Here is a 23,513-nt window from a genome sequence, read left to right as displayed (position 1 = left end):
TCGGGATCTCGACATCGGGGTAATGACTGTGAGGTTCCCGACTGTCGGGAAACGGTCCGGCACCCATACAGTATATGGACACAGATTACTTGCTGAGGCCCAACTTCTAGTATAAAATGTGAATGGGTGAGATTGTTGATTGGCAATTGCTTCTGATTGGCTGAATGTGTGGGAATACCTCTCGCTTATTCTAGCATCATTGTAATGTGGCTGCTTCTATCTAATCTTGTTACTATAGTAATGAATTGCTTTTAGTCCACAGTAATGAATACTATTTCCATATGATCTTTTAAGGTGTAAGGTGACAGATGTCTGTGTTTATTGATTTGAACTTCATTAATAAGACTTTATTTTTGTCTGTGTCTTCCTCTTATTTCCTTTAACATGATAAAGGCAAATGTATTCGTTAATAATAGTACTGTACAGACATACTATACTGTGTATGACTTGAGATCAACGCATGTACAGTACCGACATAGGTACTGCACATGCGCAGGCAGACCCCACATTTTATGGGCTGCTGCTCAGCAGCCCATAGAGAGGCGTTGCTACACCTCCCAATGGGACTGCCTTGGTGACTGGCAGGTCGGACTTCCAATAGGAAGTCACTGCCAGTCACAGTGAAGCCCAGTGCAGCCTCACACACTGCATCTGGCTTCACTACAAAGACAGATTTTACCTGGGAGGTGGGGGGCTGCATACACAACCTCCATGAAAATGCATACACAACCTCCATGAAAATTTTCCCTGACACTCCCATTAAACAGCCGTTAACCACGGATTCCCGTCAATCAACTTGGGTGCGGCAGTGGGGGGAAAAAACAGTATTTTATTGCTGAAAGGCCCTGTGTGTGCGTAATACGATCCACAGGCATGCACGGTCCATTTATAATTGCCCGGCTTTTGAATTTGCAGCCCAGTAATCAGGTCTGAATAACCCCCTATACTCAGAGCCGAATTTCCCATTAGGCACGTGAGGCACCGGCCTAGGGGCGGCACATATTTGGGGGCGGCACTTGGATGCCTGTGATAGTACTGTCAGCCCAAAATGTACCAATAACTGCAAAATATCCACTGTACTGTACTATATTCCATCTTAAATAGAGTGTAAATGGATAGGACATGCAGATACTGCCCCTATAAACTGTCCTACTTAGTAAACATTATTGTTGTGCCTAGGGGCGCCCTCCTCGTTAAATCCGCCCCTGCCTATACTGTATACTGTTCTTGCCAGGAGTAACACAGGCACATATTGGTTCCAATGAATTGAAGGCTTTCTAGACAGCCAGTAGGTCGACCCCATTTGGTGGATATGGATTAAGTTGACATGGTCAAAAGGTGAACAGGATTAAAGATTGACATCTGAAAGCTATTAAGGTCCACAGGTTAAAAGGTGGACATTTATTTATTAACACAGCGCAGTAAATAATATTTTAATTGGAAACAGTGATAAAACTAACTGGGTGGTTAAAGACAGTCAACATGGTAGGAGGGCCCTGCTTGCAAGCTTACAATCTATAGACAATGACACATTGATTTATATAGAGCTTAGAGATAATAATGGGACATTAAGTATTGCAGAAGGCGGTACTTATGTATTAGCAGGGCGCCCAATTAGCATACGTACGGCACCGTAGGGAAATCGCATCGCATGTGATTTTCCTATGTAATTTATTCACTGCTCTCTGGCTTTGGGCGGTGCGGTGAGATCACATTGCATCGGATCGCACCGCACTTAAAATTGCATGCGATCGCATGCGATTTATAGGGTGCAATGCCATTTAATTTTCTATACACTTGTATGACATACAATGGGATTTAGGCACCCCCCCCACTATCCACGCCACCCCGAAGCGTGGCGAGCCCCACGAGGGGCGGCAGAATGCTTCCTCCCCACCTTTTCACACCCCCACTATCCACGTCGGCGTGGAGCTGATTTTATATAGTGTGGCGAGCGCAGTGAGCCACCAAGCCCGAAGCATGGCGACTGGATGCGGAATACATGTAATGTTATCCGTGTCCGCTCGCCATACTTCTGGCTCGGGGCTCACTGCGCTCACCAAACTAAAGTCAAATCCAAGCCGACGTGTATAGTGGGGGAATGAAACGGTCGGGAGGACGCGCTCCGCCACCGCTCGCCCTCACTTTCGGGGTAGCGTGGATAGTGGGGGGTGCCTAAATCCCATTGTATGTCATACAAGTGTATACTAAATTAAATGGCATCGCACCCCATAAAATCGCATGCGATTTTATGTGCAGTGCGATCGCATGCGATGCGATGCAATCTCATTACACTGCCCAAGGCCAGAGAGCAGTAAATAAATTACATAGGAAAATTGCAGAATCGCCCATAAAGCTATTTGCTTAGTGGGCGCCCTGCAAATACATAAGTACATAGGGGGAGGGGCCCTAAACTGCACACCCTGGACATATGAGGTGCTACCTGCTGAGACTTGTAGTGCAGCAAGCAGGAGGAGGAGTTTGCAGGTGCACACTAAATATATATGCTAGACCTTTTAATCTCTTGCTATATTGCATTTGAGGTTATTAGCATAGTAATGGCCATTGGGGCGCAGGGCTTTTTGGGCTGCTGTTGCTGGGCTGCTCCATGGCATCATATCGTATACTTTCAATCACCCCTTTAGTTTGTTTAATATATATGTAGCACCCTTCACATTTATTATTACTTCTTACCTACTGCAGGTAAGTCCTATCACATATAATTTCCCCTATCCCTTTTACTATCACTTTAATTTCACACTAATGTGATGCCATGGGGTGGTTCTGCTGGGCTGGCCTGGGGGGCCCTGTGCCCTGGACCTGTCCCAGAGTAGTGTTAGGGACTTGTCCTATTGAGGTAACCTGGACGCGGTGGACAAGCCGATACTAATGGCCATTACTATGCTAATAACCTCAAATGCAATATAGCAAGAGATTAAAAGGTCTAGCATATATATTTAGTGTGCACCTGCAAATACATAAGTACCCAGAAGGCATGTACCACATTATAGTGGCACTGGCAAACGTGAGTATACTCTAAACAAAACTCTATGGACTATGGAATTCTGAGGTACTAAGGGGCCCATTTATCAAGCAATATTTGCGGGTTAACCGCAAATATTAAGTATCTCCTAAATGTATTAAAGGGGACCGCAGCAGGAATCTCTGATCCCTGCTGCGCTCCCCCCCTGTAGCGCCGCCGGCCGCATCCCCCATAGGTTTCTATGGGGGATGCGAAGCTGCCCGATGTATCAACATCGGGCAGCCCGGCATCACAGCCCTGGGCTATTACCATTCTGATATGGCGATAGCCCATTGTAGCCTATGGCTACATATCGCACTGCCCGAGCGGCAGTGCGGTCACAGGGGTCCCGCGCGCGGGGGGGGGGGGTCAGCGCATAACCGCGCATGCGCAGACCCCCCCGGCTTCCGGCCCCAGGCATCGCAGGGACGGGCTCCTTTCGGAGCCCTGTCCCTGCCCCCTGGCAGTTGATACATTGGGGCGAAATGATCACATTTTACAATGCGATCCTGGGTGGTAATATTCCGAACAGATCGCATTGTAAATGCGATCAATGATAAATGGGGGCCTTAATCATAATCCCGAGGTCCACTGTATCAAATGCTGCAGACATCCAGAAGTTCTCTCCTGGAATAATTTAGTTAGAATAAAGCAGGCACACATGCTACTGTTCTCTCCTGGAGTAATGCAGTTGGAGGAAAGCAGGTACATTCTGTATACTACTGTTCTCTCCTGCAATAATGCAATTGGAGTAAAGCAGGCACACATGCTACTGTTCTCTCCTGGAGTAATGCAGTTGGACTAAAGCAGGTACAGTACATGCTGTATACTACTGTGCTCTCCTGGAATAATGCAGTTGGATTAAAGCAGGTACATATACTACTGTTCTCTCCTGTATACTCTTTATATTGTGGGATAAGGAAATACGCAACATAACAGCTATCTTTATAGGACACTCTCAGCATAGAACCTCAATACTTCGATCAAATAATTGAGGCTAATAATATATTCTCAATAATAACCTATTCTCTGACCCTAACAAAAATCTATCAAGAGATCTATTTTCTGTTAGCCCTGATGAAGTTTCTTGTTGAAACGAAACGCGTTGGTTATGCTACATTTATGACTGTATTGTTGTTTTGTGTTTTCAGTATAATTTATAGATTATACTTTATAGTATATTTATATATTCATTTATACATAGTTTGTGGGGAATAATGGGTTAAACCAAAGCTTTCTATTGTGTGTGGGTAAAGGCAATGTGGAATCATTGCTGGGTAAAATGTATGGGAACATCAAAAGGTTAATAGTCATTTAGTTAACAATTAATTATGTTGTGCTTTCTATGGGTTAGTGTGCCTTAATGTTGAGTCAGTAATGTGTAACCAAAGGTTGACATCTTGGTCCTTATTCTGGTTGACTCGCAAGGTTGCGAGTCCCTCAGTCGCTGCCCGGCAACCATTGAAGGATTTCTTCAGCGCTCGCAGATCTGAGCCACCTCTACGGTGTCTCTGATTTGCGGGTGCCCTGTGTGAGGACAGGGTGGGCAGCTGACATCTGCTGGCATCACCGCCCCGCACCATCGGGGAAGACCATTGGGAACACCCAACGTTCTCATGCCATAGGCAAATTCCCTGACCAGCCTCCCCATGCCACTTTGCACCATCTGGACTTCTGTGTGCAAGTGCCGTAGGCGCTCACACACAGCGGCTGCACGTGCACATAACAACCTATACGCATGCAAATCGTGAACAATTGGTCCCCTGTGCGAATGTGCGGGGGGACAGATTGCATTAGAATAACCCCCTTAAGTACACTTTTGTTAAAAACATCAATTCTGACAAAAATAAAAAGTTTTCAATCATCCTCTCCTTTCCTGTTGTTGACACACAACACTGCTTCAAACATGCCTTAGCGTACAGTTGTGCACGTGGTAAAAACAACATCAAGGTTGTTTGGCTTGGCAACTGTGACAGTTGACACATGTTGACTTTTTCAGATGCACACAAATATGAACATCAATATTAAAAGTGTGTGTTGACATTGTTTAAGTATTATTTGTGTGAATGTTCAAAACATCACAATGGCGTGTTGATTTGCAAGGACTTACACCAGTGGTTCCCAAACTGTGTGCCTAGGCTCCCTGGGGTGCCTCAGGACACTTGCAGGGGTGCCTTGGGTTGGTGGACCAAGATCAATTCATATTATTTATGGTCAATGAACCAGACAAAACTAGTGCTGGTGGCTGCCAATCATAATATATGTGGACAAACATAAGCAAATCCTGTCCCTCACCAGATAACTGTGACATATAAACACAATGCACTTAATTAAAAAAAAAAAATTCTGAATTTCTCGATGAGAAGCATTTGGCCTAGGGGTGCCTTGAAAATATTTGGATGCTCAAGGGTGCCGTGATTCAAAAAAGTTTGGGAACCACTGACTTACACAATGCATATGGACATGAAGGTGTTGTGAATGTTAAAACCATCTGCATACTTTCTGCAGTTCTGACGTTTGGATGTGTTAGAGAACATCAGTGAAGAGTAGACTTGTTTAATCTTGGTGATGTCAACACTGACATTGTGGACATAATGAGCGTGTGGACACAGTAAGACCCCACAAAGCAAACAGTGGCACAACTGTATTTGGGACAGTTAATATATATGTAAGTTAAGACACTCAATGGGTAAAACTTAAGTGGTACATACAAGTAGTGTGTGTCACTCATTAAAAACATTTGGTGGTAATATTGTTTCCACACAGCAACAGTTTGTAATAAGATTGAGATTAATCTGTATGGTGCGTGCCTCAGTAGTGTGTGCAGGTGTGTGTAATTTAGCAATTGACTCAGTGGTGATTGGTGGTGCGAGCACTTTGCCCTTCAGTTGTAGCCACGCAACACCCTGGAGTCACTTAGCAATGTATGCATAAGTTTACTAAAACACCACCCCGCACTTTTGGTATACTCCCCTTGTATACGCCCCATTTTACGCCATTTTCATACTGTTCAGAGGCCGCGCCCAAAGAGACACTCACAACACGCCTTGCTTTCGTTGGGCTGTTGCGAGTGTTTTTATGGTTGTTGTGCTGCCATTTTGTGGTCCGAACAGTTTAGCACATGCGCATTGCGTACATGGCGCATGCACAGTAAGGGAAAACGCTGCCACTGCAAATCTGCAGCATAGCGACTCAACCACAATAATCTCCTTGCTGTACTGTGATTTACTTATCAATGTAGCCTGATTCAAATATTTAAATTATCTATTTCTTTTTTTACCTCTTTCTGTTCTAAAGGTTGTGGTGAAAACAAAGACGGAGTATGAACGCGATCACAAGAAAGGAAAATTTCGCCCTCCAAAGATTGCTGAATTTACAATCAGTATCAGTGAAGGTGTATCTGAAAGATTCAAGGTAAGCAGCCTGTATATACATGCCTCCCAACTTTCATGTCCCCGGACCCGGGACACTGCTGATGCGCGCCGGGAATTTCGGGGGGGGGGGGGGGAGGGGCTAATTTAGGGGCGTTTTGCCGCTATGGGGGCATGACCCAGAGGCTCTGTGAGCCTCTAGCCATGCCCCCAGCCCCCTGGCTGCGGGAATAGATGCTGTGCGCATGCGCACAGCATTTATTCCCCGCTGCTTGGCAGCCGACAGGGGGGGGCTCCCAACAGCCCCCCCTCACCGCGGGACACTGCCGCCCGCGGGTGGGACATTGGGACAGGCCCTAATAGGCCCTAATAATCGGGACTGTCCCGCTAAAATAGGGACGGTTGGGAGGTATGTATGTGTATATATATTTATATATATATATATATATATATATATATATAAAAAGATAAATTAGAGCGCTCCATAGTGCAGTATAATAAAGACATTTATTTGTAAAAAGCAATTTTAGCCTTGCATAAAAACAGGCGGTTATAACGTACCGCAACAGGCGGTTCAACAACCGCTGGACAACAGCATACACAGTGGTCTTACACACTGAACAGTAGGAGCGGTTACACTCGTAGGCGCTTGCTTGCATCAGGTGAATATGGACAAGGACTCCAACGGCAGGCCACGCCCCAACGCGTTTCGTAGTCACGTACTTCGTCAGAGGGCTCTGACGAAGTACGTGACTACAAAACGCGTTGGGGCGTGGCCTGGCGTTGGAGTCCTTGTCCATATTCACCTGATACAAGCAAGGGTCTACGAGTGTAACCGCTCCTACTGTAAGACCACTGTGTATGCTGTTGTCCAGCGGTTGTTGAACCGCCTGTTGCGGTACGTTATAACCGCCTGTTTTTATGCAAGGCTAAAATTGCTTTTTACAAATAAATGTCTTTATTATACTGCACTATGGAGCGCTCTAATTTATCTTTCTAGAAATTCTACACCTGTGAATTCAGGTGATTTGGAGCTACCGGGCTAACTGAAAAGACCCAGAGTGCTTACTGAAATTGACTGAGACGGATTATCTCCCGTTGTGTGTGCACAAGTCACACTATTTCCATTGGTCTTTTAAGGTTTTGTTTTTGCGCACTTATATTTTCTTTGTGTATATATATATATATACACAGTACATGCTATATAACCCTAACACTGCATGTAGTTTGTGATACTTTTGTACCATAATTGTAAGGTGGTAACTAGAAGTGTGCGGGCATGGCCATCCTGCAGGGCACCGGGCCTGTGAGATGGCACCATCACTACAACCACAGCATTTGCTTGTGGCTTCAGGGTACCTAGAACTTCACCCTGTAACCAGTAGCACTGCAGTGCCACCCTGCAGCCTGTAGAGTTGTCTACTTCCCAGAGCCGCAGACCCCTTCCCAGGTGTGATGTCATAATGTCACTGGTTTAGGGGGAGAGACCCTCACAGGGTTCATGGCCACCCTGTTATGAATGATGCTGCTCAATTAGAACGACGATAAGACATTGGTTTTTGTACACAACATTTTTGTTTGGTGGATTTTATTGTAACTTAATTGTTTATCATATCTAAAGATAAAGCCCTTATTCAAATCTGATCGCAGTACAAATTTGTTCTCAAAATGGGCAAAACCATGTGCACTGCAGGTGGGGCAGATGTAATATGTGCAGAGAGAGTTACATTTGGGTGGGGTGTGTTGAAACTGAAATCTAATTTGCAGTGTAACAATAGAGCAGCCAGTATTTACCCTGCACAGAAACAAAATAACTCACACAAATCTAACTCTCTCTATACATGTTACATCTGCCCCACCTGCAGGGCACATGGTTTTGCCCATTTTGAGAATAAATTTGTACTGCGATCAGGTCTGAATAAGGGCCAAAATGTATGCAAAGAAAAAAGATCTAAAAGATTGTGTTTTCTCTTAATATCCTACAGTTTAGGCACAAAATAAATAGATACATCTATTAAAATAGGTATAATTTTCAAATAAAGGATGGCAAATACACCGCTCGACCACATTCAGAAATTCCACAAAAAATGACCGTTGAACGTGATACTGACAATGGCAATTACAAGTTCTTGTGATATCTGAAAAACCTATAAAATATATAAAAAAAATTGGGGACCCCAGAAAATATTTAATGGCTTGTAACTTTTTAAGTAAAATCACAAAATCTATTTCTATATATAAATCTACTGAAAATATTTAGACATTGATTTTCGCAGGACTGTCCCACTGTTCCAACTGTGATTTGTTGTGTCCTGCAGTGGGGGCAGTTGGGAGGCCCCCATCACTCGCTGCTACAGTGTACAGATTATAGGCATGACTCAGGGCCATTTTTACAGGGGGACGTGCCGTGCAACTACACGGTGTGCTGCACGGCTTGTCCCGCTGTTGCTTTTGCCTACGGAGGATAGGTCTCCTCCCACAATTCAGCTCAGCTCCCCTGCCTGTGCGGCTGCTGCTGTGCAGAGCATACAGTCTGGGAGGAATTTGCGTTACGTCCGGTGCCATCCTCCATACACACACATCAGTTGCCGCCTGCAGACAGCTTTTCCTCCTGAAATCCACGCCCACACCTCCGGCGCGGAGAAGCCACTGGACACACCGCTCAGCAAGTGAAGAGTACGGGGGGGGGGGGGGGGGTAGACGGGAGGGTAGGCAACCCAGCTTAATCTGCTAGGTCACTAAAGCTTAGTAGAAAGCACTTCAGCAGGACAATGATCCTAGGTTCAATGCCAAAGCAATGCTGGTTGTACGACATTAAGGTGAATGTTCTACACCAGGAGTCAGAGCAGTTAATCTGACGTCTTATGAATGGTTTGCACCTTGTGGTGATCCCTCTCCAGGGCTGCCATCAGGAATTTTGGGGCCCAGGACTCATTTCCAGTCCAGGCCCCAGGTTCCCCCCCCCTCACTTCAATTACCGTAAACGGGCTCCTGCTCCCCCATCTCCTCTTCCACTGAGCTGAAGCCCGGAGATCCCGGAGCACAGGCTTCTTCAACTCAGGATACCAGCAGCCAATTAAAATGCAGAACTGGTTGGTGAGCCAATCAGAGCTTGCAGCAGCTCCGGGATTTGCTTTGTTCAGCGCACTAAGTGCAGCGCAGTGGAGGCAGTCGGGTTGTGGTGTACAAAATGAGCTACCCGGGACCTTCCAGAGGCCGGGGCCTGGGATAGCTGTACCCAGTGGCGCACGCAGGGGGGTTTTCTGGTTGCCCAGGAACACCTCCTGACAGGCCAAGTTTTTTTTAACGTGGGCTCCTGACAACCAGCCGCTGCTGCTTCGATGTACCCACGGCTGCTTATTGTCTGCTGTTCCTTTTCAGCGCTGAAGAGTGCCCGGCGACTCCTCAACGCTGAAGGGGAACAGCAGCCAATGAGCACATGGAAGCAGCAGCAGCCGGACGTCGGGAATGGCTGCAGAGGCAGGAGGTCTGCACTGCAGGGAGCGGGGGGAGTTGCGTGCAGAGAAAGGTCTCGGTGCACTGGGTCAGGGGCTTAGGCAGCCGCCGGAGGCAGGATGAATGGCAATGCCTTCTCCCTGGCCACTGGGCACTTACCGGGCCCACCGGTGTGGTGTCTGGCTGCCGCTGGAGGAGAGGACGCTGGAGAGTGTTGGCACAGTGTGTATATATATATACACACACACACATATAGAAACCCCCCATGAAAATCCTGTGTCTGCCACTGGTGCCCACAGCACCCCCCTATTGGCGGCCCTGCCCCTCTCTATTTTCTCTTGTCCTCTCTCTCTTTTGTAGACTTAATGATAAGCCAACCTCCTGGAGAGTGTTTTCACTTGGCTGGGGTTTTGTTCTTTACTATGGAAAGGATCCTGTGATCATCCACCACTGTTGCCTTCTGTAGACATAAAAAAATTGTTGCTGAGTTCATCATTGCAATTTTTTCTCTCAAAACAAATAGTTGATTTGGCCACTCCTAAAGTTTCCTCTATCTCTCCGATGGATTTGGATGGCCTATTTCACTTGCATTGGGAGCTCCTTTGACCACATTTAATGGATTCAAATCAACACAGCAAAAGCTTCCAAATGCGAATGTGGAGCCCCACCTCTGTAACTGCCACTGGCAGGGAAGTCCAGGAACAGAGCATTTTGTACCTAATGGAATGGGTCATGTTGGAGGGTATGGAAACTACAAGTCCAATCATGCCTTGCCACATTTTTTCTATTAGGGAATGCTAAAACAAGCAAGGCATTCTGGGATGTGTAGTTTCACAACAGCTAGAGGGCCACAGTTTGGCCATTCCTTCACTAGACATACTGTATATATAGGGGTAAATTTATAAAAAGCTTCTAAAATTAAAATCGGTGAGGTTACCTATAGCAACCAATCAGCTTCTGTCTATCATTTCTCTGTTGCTATGGACAACATCACCTTTTTTAATTTTTGGAAGCTTTAGTAAATTTACCTCATAAATGTTACATCAGGGTTGCCGACTTTTGGGCTGCCCTCTCTGGGAGATGGCAGCCAGCACGAGGACATAGGTGGCGGTGCCGACCACTATAATGAGAAAGGGGGTGGAGCCAGAGGCGGATCTCAACAAAAAAACATGTCAGTTCAGTACAATACGCTCACCTCTGCTCGTGCCGCTTCTCCCGCTGCTCCTGCTCTCCATACTGCTGCCACTGTGTAATGACTAGCTGCTGTATGCTGCGTCCAGCGCTACCCACAGAGCCCAGCGATGGCTGACATTTATATAATAGGTCAGCGACATCATGCATGTAGGACTCAGCGCTTCATGTATTTCAGTGAGAATGGAGCAAAAAGCAGGAGACTCCCGCAAAATCCGGGAGGGTAGGCAATCATGTGTTACATTAGGCGAGCACACACCATGTTAGATACAGATGGGTGCGGTGATCTGAAAGCGGATCTGGTTTATAAGTTTATACCATAGAACACTTTTAGTTGCACCTGGAACAGTGTCGCTGCAGTTCATATTTACTTGTATCTAGGTCAGAACCCATTGTGCCTCCCACATCCTCAGCAGAGAGTGCTGACAATAGGGGACTGATGTTCTTGTCCCCAGAGCGGAGAAGGAGGGGGCAGTTCGGTAATTACAGTAATACCATGTTCGCTGAAATCATCACTTCCAGCAGCAGCCAGGTCAGTGGCCCAGCAGCAGCACAGTTCCGCCAGCCCCATTAATAAGACCATTTGTAGTATTAGCTGATATACTTTGCCATGGAAATGACACTGTTGATCCGAGCCCCCAGACATCTGTTTCATTTGACTCCTGACTTTACATTTGTCAGCAGCCCACAATTCCCAGTACTGTACAAAAGGCTCATGCTATTGATTTGCGGAGGAGGCAGGGAAAAGGCTATATAAAGAATGGTACTTATGTCTGGTGGGTGATAAGTAGCAGTCAAGATTTGCTTTTCATTTGAATACAGTATTCAAGGCTGGGATCGCATCCCTGAAACGGCTTTATTGTTTACATTTGTTTTTGCTTTTAATCCCCCAAAAAAATATTGTAGCATTTTATTTTGCAATAATTCTTTCTTTATTTTAAAAAATGTAATTGTACAAAACGCCTACTTGTGCCAACCAAAACTTCATCATAATGACCTGTAATGTTTACCTGATATAGGAAATATCATCAAATGTGAGAGACGCCGGCATTTTTACCCGATATTTTGCACGTCTCAGAGATGTTGGCATTTGAAGGGTTAAAAGCAGATCAAGTTTTCCTTTTTTTTTTTAGCATATTATGGCAGCTAGGTGGCGCTGCTTTGTTTTTTTGGAGAGGGACCATATTTCAAGGTCTGGGTCATAGAGGCGACAGTGTTAAGGTTGACATACATTAGGTCGACCACTAAAGATCGATAGGGCTTAGGTCAACACACAAAATAGGTTGAGAGGGTCGGAAGGTAGACGCAAGCATTAGGTCCACAAGGACAGTCAAAAAGTCGACATGAATTTTTGAAAAATTTTGTTCCAAATGTTGACGTATGATAGGGTGTCTATGTCGACGAAAGTCAACATGGACACCCTATTAATGCACCATGTCCCCACACATGGCTGGTTGCGCTCGGCCCACTATTATATTCTCCCTCCACACCCTAGTGCATGGGTCCTCAAACTGCGGCCCTCCAGATGTTGCTAAACTACAAATCCCAGCATGCCTTGCCACAGTTTTAACACTCCCTTAGAGCAAAACTGTGTCAAGGCATGCTGGGATTTGTAGTTTCACAACATCTGGAGGGCCGCAGTTTGAGGACTCATGCCCTAGTGGATGGGGGTGTGGATCAGTTGGTCACCAGCAAGTTGTTACACAGCCATTAGGTCGACACCATTAGGTCGACATGCATTAAGGTCGACATGCATTAAGGTCGACTTGTGTCTAGGTCAACGTGCAGGAAGGTCAACATGAGTCTAGGTCAACATGGGTTAGGTCGACAGGGTCATTAGGTCGACAGGGTCATTATGTCGACATAGACCTGTCATCCGGATCTTGTCCCGTTTTACTAGGAAATCCAATACTTGCCTTGCTACATGACATTATATAAAATCATCTTTTAACATTTTTTTTTATTGTTTGTTTGTTAAAAAAAAAAAAAAAAAAATCGGCTACATCGCTGCGGCTATTTCCTGCGCTCTCTGTCTATATCTGATTCATATGCAAACTAACCGCTTGCCTGGACTTCCTCGTGGGTGCTTTGCGGTTCTCCCACAGCACAGAAACATATTGGTAGCTTAATTGGCTTTACATGAAATTAGTCAGACTATTGGGGCTATTCAGACCCGCTCGTTGCGGGCCGAATTTGGTTCCCTGGCCGATGGTGGTGGCCTGGGCATGCGCATATGCAAACCCCTTGTGCGAACACCTTCGGCGAGTTTCATGCTTGTCAGGGCGTTTGCTTCATAGTGGGAGTAGTGGTGGAGTAGCCTAGAGATCAGGGGCCAGATGCACTAAGCTTTACAAGTGATAAAATGGAGAGTTATAAACAGCCAGCCAATCAGCTCCCACCTAACATGTCACAGGCTGTGTTTGAAATATGTCAGGCAGGAGCTGATTGGTTGGTTGCTTATCACTCTCCATTGTATCCCTTTTGAAGCTTAGTGCATCTGGCCCCAGGTCCGAATCAGGCCCTATATGTGTCAGTATGGGCAAATTAGAGTGTAAGCTCAGCTAAGGCAGCGATTAATATGAACGAGTAATCACTGTCTGTACAGTGCTATATTATAGCACAGTATTTATAATAGCTTAGTAAATGCTCATATTACACAGGACTTAGTAAAACAAAAGAAATGTTACTGCATCTATTATGCGGATGCTCGAACAGCGCTGTTATATATGCAAGTTAATGCATGCACTTGTTTGTCAGAGTGGAGTTTATTGAGCCTCGTGTTGCTATAATGTGTTGCTAGGTAACCGCAGCATCACACATAGTAATAAGGTACCGTAAGATGATGTGCCATCTCTGAAGATAACAGGATAAACTGCTAGGCTAGTACTGTAGCTCCCTGCTCCTTCCCAGAATCCTTTCATCTCCAGGATTTTACATTCAGCTATTGCACGGTGTCAGAATTACAAGTATTCGGGTAGCAGGGGCATCGCGGAGACGTCCGCTCCTATTAGCAGCTCTATCCGTTGCTATAATCCAGAGCGAGCATAAATAATGGATGGTGCTTTATAAATATGGTAATTAAACAGGGTGTTGTCTGGCGTTATCTCCTGGGTCCTTGTTAATTGAGAATCTTCGTGCTGGCTGCTGTCATTGTTGATTTCAAGAGACCTGAAGGATGTTTTTGTGACAAAGGCAAATATTTAGTGTAATTAAACGATGTATTCAACGTTACATATCGGGTTTGTCAGTGCGGCTGTGGGAACCTGGGTTCTGTCAGCGGAATTCATTCTGTACAATCTGCCCGTAAAGCTTCCATTTCACAACAATGTAGAGGAGATGTTTCAATGCTTGAAGAGAGAGAGAGTGGACGGAGATAAAGGGGACAATTCAGGTTGGCTCAATAACGTGCTAAGATCGCCACTTGACAAGTGCCTGAGATGCCACCTATCTGAATGCCTGCCCCCACACCACCCATTCCCTCGTTAACATGCGAGGGGATGTGTAATGAAGACGCATCCCCTCGCTTGCCTCTGCTGCAGGAGAAATCTATTCGATGGTCGCAACCATCAAATGATTTCTCCTGGTTTTGTAAACAACTGACTTTTATTTGCGCGCGCCAGGACCAAGACGGGGCGGCCGGCCAACGTCCTGTAATTTCAGCCACCTGTCCCCCGGCAGACATCGTCCTGCCCGTGCACCCATAGGAACGGCTAGCGTTTTCATTGGGACACCAATAAAACTCTGGGTGTTGGCATGGGCAATCCCGGCTGCCGTCCGCCCCCAGCCCGCCCCAATGATTGCAAACGGCTCGGCGGCTATCCAAGTAACTGAAGCCATTCGCTAAGGAGACCGGCGCATGCGTATAATAGACCATGAGCACGCGCAGTCCCCAAAATGTCTTGATGGGGCCAAACTCGCTAAATTGTACCCCTAGAAACTGATTATATATCCTGCTAGTATGGGACACAGCCCGGCAGCAATGATGATGATGATGATGATGATGATGATGATTACCATGTATGGCTTTGTGTGGTACATGTATGGCTGTGTATGTGGTAATAATCATCATCAATGGCTGCCAGGCTGTGTGTGGTATAGCCATTGATAATGTGACATCCAGGCAACTAATAGTGTCAGTATTACAAGATGATATAGTGACAGTCTGTGTGCAAATATTTTCCCCTAGACTTGAGTTGGGTATACCGTGACAGGAGCCTATAACCAGGCAAAGAATCTCAGCGCCACAGTGGCAGTACAGACTGCGCGCTGCCAAGATGGAGCAGCAACTAGTCAACTCTACTGAAGAAGCGGGTGGACTTGGAGGCGGGGCCTGGGGCATTACGCAGGGAAGCTTGTTATACACAAAGGCATGAGGCACTGCACTGCATTAGGTCCTTGTACACTGCAGTACTGTAACACACAGCCAAACATTCATATCTATATATATATATATATATATATATATATATATATATATATATATATATATATAGATTCTTTATGCAATGAAATTAAATTGCTTGGGGTAATGGTCGATCGCATTGCGGAGACACAACCGGGCATGCATATAGATTCATATACATGCCCAGCTGTGTCTCGGCAGCGCGACCGTCCATTACCCGCCGGAATTTCATTTTTAGCCTACGGGAGGGGAGGCTAGGGCTAGGCACTAGGGGGAGGGTTATGGTCAGGGCCGGCAACAGAAATCTTGGGGCCCTGTACACTGTTATTTCTGGGCCATCCCAATCCCAGACTCACGCTACCCTCCCCACACCAACGAACCTCACAGCCAGGGTATAGTGTGATGGTGGTGATGTGTGTTGTGGTGATAGTGTTTTCGGTGCAACCCTGCACATATAAATGTGCGCCCGCCCATACTTGAAAAAAAGATATATAATGCCTATAAAAGTATACACATAATGTGCCCAGTAGCAGCAGTGCCGTATCTTGTCATTTTGGTGACACACACACACACACACACTAAAAACACAGAAAGGCCTGCTGCAAAAAATCTATACAGTAATGCCCATTACACATTATGTCACACACGTAATGCCCATTACACATTATGCCACACACCGTAATGCCCATTACACCGCACACCCTAATGCCCATCCCACATTTTGCTGCACACCATAATGCCCATCCCACTTTATGCCACACAACATAATGCCCATAAAAAATTATGCCAAACACTGTAATGTCTATTGCATATTATGTAACTCACTGTAATGCCCCAGTACTCCGGTATATGATGCCCCCTCACACATTGCTCAAAGTAGTGTACTTTACATAATTTTCATTGCTGCTGTTGCTGTGGGGAGCTGCTGGACCTGGTCATATAGCCGGAAGACGGGGAGTCTGAGAGGAGGAGAGTAGAGTGCGTTCCTGTTCCAGACATTTAAAATGTGGTGCGGGCTTGTGAGCCAATCGGAGCTTGTGTTCCGGCAGCCAATCAGTAACTGTGGCTGCCGATCCAAAAGCTCTGATGGTGCTCATCAGGCGCAGAGCGGCCGGGGTCGGGGACACACATCAATGGCAGAGCGGCCGGGGACACACATCAAGGGGCTGAGCGGCCGGCTGGGGACACACATCGGCTGGCTGAGTGAGTACATCACTGCCGCTACAGCAATGTTCTGGGACCCTTCAGATTGCCGGGACCCATCACAGCTGTCCCCCTTGACTCCCCCCTGTCCCATGCCTGGTTATGGTTAGCCCATGGGAGAGTAGGTTAAGAACAAGAAGGAAAGTTAGGGTTCGGCCCAAGGGGGAGGGTTAGAGGTTAGGCACTAGGGGGGTTAGCATTAGACATTAAGACAAGTGGTAGGGATAGGCTGAGGGAGAAGAAGTTAGGGATACGCCCTAGGAGAAGGGTTAGGCACTAGGAGGAGGGTTAGGTACTCTGGGGAGGGTTACAGTTTGGGCACTAGGGAAAAGGTTAGGCACTAAGGGTGGGTTAGGGGTAAGATATAGTCACAGCCAGAAGCGCCACAAGATCCACCAGATGTCATCATGATGTCACCACCTCATGTGGAAGACATCGCAGGAGCCGCTGACCAGCAGGGATGTTTTGTCTATATTTTAATGATGTTGACAGAACATTCCTGATGACATTCTTATGAAATTAATAAGCCTAGGATATCATATGCCAGTGGTTCCCAAACTGTGTGCCATCACACCCTGGAGTGCTTTGGGACCCATGCAGGGGTGCCTTGTATTAGTGGTTCAGGACCAATTCAAATGAATTATGGTCAATGTGATTAAATATGTGGACAAACAGAAGCAAATCCTATCCTTACTACATAATTAAACCCAATGATGACATATGACACATAAATATAAGTTATTACATTTATATATTTTTTGGTAATTTCTCAATAAGAACCATTTGGCCTAGTGGTTCCGTGGATATAATATAAGGCAACTTGATCAAAAAAAGTTTGGGAACCACTGGCATATGCTAGACAGTTGTAAGGTCAGATGCTGGATTGGGCTTTCCAGACCTAGGAGCATTAATTAGAGTAGCTTCTCTACGATATATTCCTGAGAATTACTGAGAATTACTTTTCCCTTTTCACCTAGTAACAGTTCCATGTTTTTAAACACAAACACAAATTTCCTTTGTCGATATGTACAGCACTAATATTTTGGTTCAATCCTGCTTTTAGCCCTGGTTTGTATAATTTGACGTTTCTGCTGTGGAAATTGTCCGCAATCTCGGCCATACGTGGTGTTTTTGATGCTGGAGGTGCTTTGCTACCCTTCTGGGATTTAAAAAGAAAAATGTCAGTTACTGAATTTCTTCATGTACTTAGAAATGCACCATTTTATTCAAATTATGCCATGACCTATGTCGTCTGAACAGGACACTGATCCAGAACATAATCTTCTGTACCTCACTCAATCTAATATTTATCAATTACGGTATTATTCTGGTTGTGGCTTCGTTCACATGGAAAATGTTCTGTTGATGTTCTGCTGCTTGTTACCCTGAAACAATGTTAAAATACTTCTAATTACACTTACACATTTATGCTTTGCATCTTTACAAGAGGATCATCTTACAATCCTGAACAGAGTTTATTGGCGACACCAATTTGCTGCAGTAAATTTCCGCAACTAATTTATTTGTGTGGCTATCCAATTAGCCCCGATAACACTTATCATTGATTATACTTCGGTTGCCTTAGGCCACCAAAGCGTAATCCCTGATAAGCAGCCTGCAGATCAGCGATAACACATGGTTCTGGGGAGTTATCATGAATCCCTATGTTCCCAGAATAGGCACATTTGATAAACTGAACATGCTGGATTTCCACCATTCCCTACCTTGAGGGATCGGGGAATTGCCCCCAATCTTTCACTGATGTATGGGGGCCTATTAGTTAGATAATGCAATTTAGATAAGCACTTGCATACTGGCCTATGGTGGAAAGTGGGAGGTGTCCAGGTATTTTACCTACTCTCCTGGGAGGCAGGAAACTCCCAGGGTACAGTATGTCAAAAATATCAAAAAATGTCAAAAATATCTTCTGAAAGAGATTTTTATGTGTATTATTAAATTCATGCATCAAAGTGTTCTTAATAATGTTATTATCCAGTATCTGACATTATCCAGCTATATTTTGTGCTTTAGAAAGGGACCAGTCTGTGTGATATAAAACTGCACCGAAACACCGATAACACAGCGCCTGGTTCCCTTTGAACTTTGAGGCTGCAGCCTACAAAACACATTACCACCTCCTATTGTGTGTAAGTGGCGAGGCTGGAGAGAACGGAGCCTAATACTATATGATGTGAGCCGTGTACTGTCAGTCAGCCAGATAACCACTTCTGAGGTTCTGCGTGCCTACATCCATTACTGTGATGGGGAAAAGACAGCCTTTCTACATCCACTGCTATTTTTTGACACCAGCATTACAGTTAATGTTTTATTGGATGAATGCAGGGGAATGTTGCTGAGTATTGTAGCTTCGGCATAATACTAAGTTGTATGAAGGCAAATATGTACAAGGCATGGAGTAACTGGATCTTTTACTCACATTAACATTATTACACGTTTATATGTTAACATGTTCCTGGATTTCAGGGAGATTCTGCAAGTAACACCATACTTGCCTACTTTGATGGAGAGGAGACTCTTTAGCTGTTTTCGGGGGTGGGACTTGTCACAATTAAGCCATGCCCCATTGTCACACCCCCCAATTCTGGTAAATGCTGCTATTTGCGGCTCTTCAGGGAGGGAGGTGGTACTAAATGATTCCATTTGCATAATTTTAGCCCTGTCGCCTCCCTGAAGAGCCGCGAATGCCGGTATTTGACCGGCAGAGGCAGGGGGTACAGATGCTAATGCAGGGGGCCAGCTAAATGTGAGAGTCTTCAGGGAGACTGAGAGGGGGAAGCGATTTTCGGGACGCTCCCAGCCATATCTGGAGGGTCGATAAGTATGAATAACACTGAACCTATTGACTGTCTATCTAGACCAGCGGTTCTCAACCTTTTTAATTTCCCGTACCCCTTGATTAGACTTTTCATTTTTGAGATTTCTTCCTCCATTACCAGTATTATTTTCAAGTACCCCCAACCGGTCTGCAGGGTAACCTCAGGGAACCAGTGATCTAGACACCCTTTTTTTTTTTTTTTTGAAATATGTTTATTGGGTTTTACAATTTCAAATATAACATATAAAACATATAACATTGTATGGCATATAACATTGTATGATGTAGTGCTGTTTACATCATCTTTGTTAGTTTGGACATTTTAAGCAATATAAATAGTAACTGAATTTTACATATCTTAGATTGACAACATTAATCTGGGTATTTTAAGGGTAATGGTGTTGTGAGCTCTTTTTCCGTCCTTTAGAAATGTCCCGTAGACTTTGGTGTGAATAAACGTTGTGCTTGTTATCTATATATGATTTAACTTGATAGAGTTCCATGGGTGCTTGGAAGTGGCTCTGGTGATTATCCACTTTTATCTTGCTGTCAATCATTTATATTGCTTTCAAACAACACTTACATCAGATCTAGACACCCTTTAATCCGAAACCATTATAACACCCACTTAAAGCCATTACTGTATAATAATCCTCTATACACTCCTATAACTGTAACGTGCCCCCCCCCCCATCATGCTTCGGGCATGGCGCCCTAATACGCTCGGCACACCATTATATTCCCTCTCTATGCCCACTTTGATAGTACAATATGAAAAAGCACCTTTTTTTCAAAAAAATTGTGGAAACTTATGTTGATCATTTTGACTGTAGCTTGTGTCAACCTTTTGGCAGTGTCGACCTAAGGTATGTAGACAATTTTTCAGCATCGATCTAGTCACTGTCGACCACTAGTGTCTTCCTAGACATTGTCTACACACTATCCGCATACCAGACATTACATAGCTAAGCAGAGACACAGGGATCTCTGTACTGTATTGGATAGAGTTAAAAGTGGATGGAGATAAATTATGAGCCAATCAGCTCCTAATGTTACAGACTGTGTTTGAAAAGTGACAGCTAGGAGCTTTATCTCTATTAAATGGCGGGTTTTCAATCCCTGTTAATATTTGGAAATGTTGGTATCTTTTTAAAAATTTCCAGTTGAATTTAAATTCAATGTAAGTGCTGATTTTCCAACTGTCAGAAATATCACCAGGTGGGAAAACACGTGGGTCGGCAAAAAACTCAGCGACCTACATGTTTTTTGTCAAGAATAGATGCATTTTCGACAATTTAGCAACCGTTTTCGCCGATGCGGAGTCGCCTTTTTACAAAGACCAACCAATCACGGACATGTGAAAATGTCTATGATTGAATAGGTATGTCCAAATTTTTCAGCTAGCAGGACAATCAGGACACGATTAAATACCCCTCAGAGGCGTAGTACAGTGTTTTTTAACCAATGTGCCGTGGCACACTAGTGTGACTTGAGCTGTTCTCAAGTGTGCCCCCAGATCTAGAGATGCCCAAACCAGTTTACATCCACCACAAGATCAACTGTTATTTACTGGTCTCTTATTTTCATGTAAAGGGCCAATGTATTTTATTTGTGTTACCTGTGGGGACCAGTGTGATTGTTTTTTTTATATGGAGACCAATAGGTTTGTTATTTTTCCTGTGGGGGCCAACGTGTTTTGCCCTGTGGGGATCTCATGGTGTGCCTTGGCAAATTTGAAAATCTTATTTAGTGTGCCGCAAGGTAGAAAGGTTGAAAATCACTGTTCTAAAAAGAGGAGGCAGTTTATAGACCATGAAGCACTATACTTCTATGTATATTATTGTAAATAATGTATTGTATCAATGACAATATGATCAATTGTATATAAACAATAGCTGCCAAAACTTTTATCACCTGAATTGGTGGCGCAGGGATGCAGTGAAGCCTGAGCAGTAACCCGTATCCCTTTCCACAGGTGACTGTCCTCGTCCTCTTTGCTCTGGCGTTTCTGGCCTGTGTTGTGTTCTTGGTCGTCTACAAGGTGTACAAGTATGATCACGCCTGTCCCGAGGGGTTCGTCCTGAAGGTAAGACAAATAAGTACATATTATACAGGTTCCCCACCAAGCTAGCCTGTTCGCACACGGGCTCCCAGATATACAACAACAACAATTAATGAAAATAAAACACACACACACATATATATCAATTGAGCATTTTGGGGCTGATTCTTAGTTGGCGTCGGTGTGTGTATTTTGTTGCAGTCACATCTATGGGGTAAATATATTAACATAGGAGTTCTATTGAAGATGGGCTGTTGCTCATAGCAACCAACCAATCAGATTCTACTTATTTATTTAGCACCCTCTAGAAGATAATAGATAGAATCTGATTGGTTGCTCTGGGCAACATCCCATCTTTTATAGATCTCCTATGTTAATAAATATACCCCTAGGACTTTATGCTAAATACTAGTATAAGCCCGTTCCCTGGACACATGTGCGCCTGATTACACAAGAACTGAGGTGCCCATTTGGTCTTATTTAAACGCAGCCATCACTTACATTGCCAAATCTTACACCAGCCCCATACTGGGTACAGTTTTTCTCTCTGAGTTTCACCACCAATGTAAGTGATTGGGTGTGTGAGTTCCAAATCAGGTGACAATTCCATAACAAGCCCATAAGACCGTCCATCTCCATGCACCTGATTAGCCAACTCCTAGCAACCCAAAATACATTCCCAATGCAGTCCTGAGACTGCATGTCTTAATCGGCCCTGTATACGAGGAGTGGGCAAACCTGTCAAGATCTAGCAACAGTTCATGTATATCAGACAATCTGTGGATCTATAGTAGGAATGAATGCAGCATGTTTGAAAATGTGAGTTAGCTGTGCACCAGGTGATTTGGGTCATGTGACAGTTAGTAATGACTACAGCTGTGCACCAGCTAGGTGATTTAGGTCATGTGACAGTTAGTAATGACTACAGCTGTGCACCAGCTAGGTGATTTGGGTCATGTGACAGTTAGTAATGACTACAGCTGTGCACCAGCTAGGTGATTTGGGTCATGTGACAGTTAGTAATGACTACAGCTGTGCACCAGCTAGGTGATTTGGGTCATGTGACAGTTAGTAATGACTACAGCTGTGCACCAGCTAGGTGATTTGGGTCATGTGACAGTTAGTAATGACTACAGCTGTGCACCAGCTAGGTGATTTGGGTCATGTGACAGTTAGTAATGACTACAGCTGTGTACCAGCTAGGTGATTTGGGTCATGTGACAGTTAGTAATGACTACAGCTGTGCACCAGCTAGGTGATTTGGGTCATGTGACAATTAGTAATGACTACAGCTGTGCACCAGCTAGGTGATTTGGGTCATGTGACAGTTAGTAATGACTACAGCTGTGCACCAGCTAGGTGATTTGGGTCATATGACAGTTAGTAACGACTATAGCTGTGCACCAGCTAGGTGATTTGGGTCATGTGACAGGTAGTAACGACTATAGCTGTGCACCAGCTAGGTGTTTTGGAAAACATGGACCGTTGGTAGATCTTAAAGACCCGTTTGGCCACCCCTGCTGTATATTCACACAGTGGGACAATTGCACTGTTTATTGACTTACACGCATGCACAGTTGACATACATTGACCGTATGTATGGATAGCATCATTGCCTCCAATTCAGAATCAGCTCCTTTGGGGGTTTCCATTTAGCTGTGCTAGTTTTGTGCTTTTAGATATTATCCAGATTAGATATTTTCAGGTTATCCAGTTATAGCCCATATTCTTGGGGCAAAAAATGTACCCATTTTCGGGCAACGAAACAGGAATCCGCGATAAGTCCCCGATCCCATATGTTATTGTGGCGTGATGCACTAGAAGCATTATCACAAGTGTAATGACGGAGGTACAGGTTCCCGGCCAATCTCATACTTTAAAGCGGCAATCCTTTAAGGCATTGCCACTTTAAGAAAAACTTGGGCATCGTTACATCCATCCATAGTTGCCTATCCCCCTGCATTCTGCAG

The 23,513-nt window shown here is 44.8% G+C and overlaps 1 protein-coding gene across 3 annotated transcripts in view; it reads left to right on the top strand.

Annotated features, from left to right (window-relative positions):
* Positions 1-23,513, top strand: part of NSG1 (neuronal vesicle trafficking associated 1) — a 61,882-nt gene that overhangs the window by 11,306 nt on the left and 27,063 nt on the right. For all 3 annotated transcript variants that reach the window (XM_083156685.1, XM_083156610.1, XM_083156531.1), the window contains 2 exons: positions 6,320-6,436; positions 21,457-21,567. In XM_083156685.1, coding sequence (XP_083012811.1) covers positions 6,320-6,436; positions 21,457-21,567 — 228 coding nt within the window. The remainder of the gene's footprint in view (positions 1-6,319; positions 6,437-21,456; positions 21,568-23,513) is intronic.

The sequence above is a fragment of the Crinia signifera genome, chromosome 1 (genome assembly GCF_055691185.1).
Source record: "Crinia signifera chromosome 1, ASM5569118v1, whole genome shotgun sequence".
In the NCBI taxonomy this organism is placed as follows: Eukaryota; Metazoa; Chordata; class Amphibia; order Anura; family Myobatrachidae; genus Crinia; species Crinia signifera.
The sequence above is the reverse complement of the archived record's forward strand: the minus strand, read 5'-3'. Positions and strand labels throughout refer to the sequence as shown.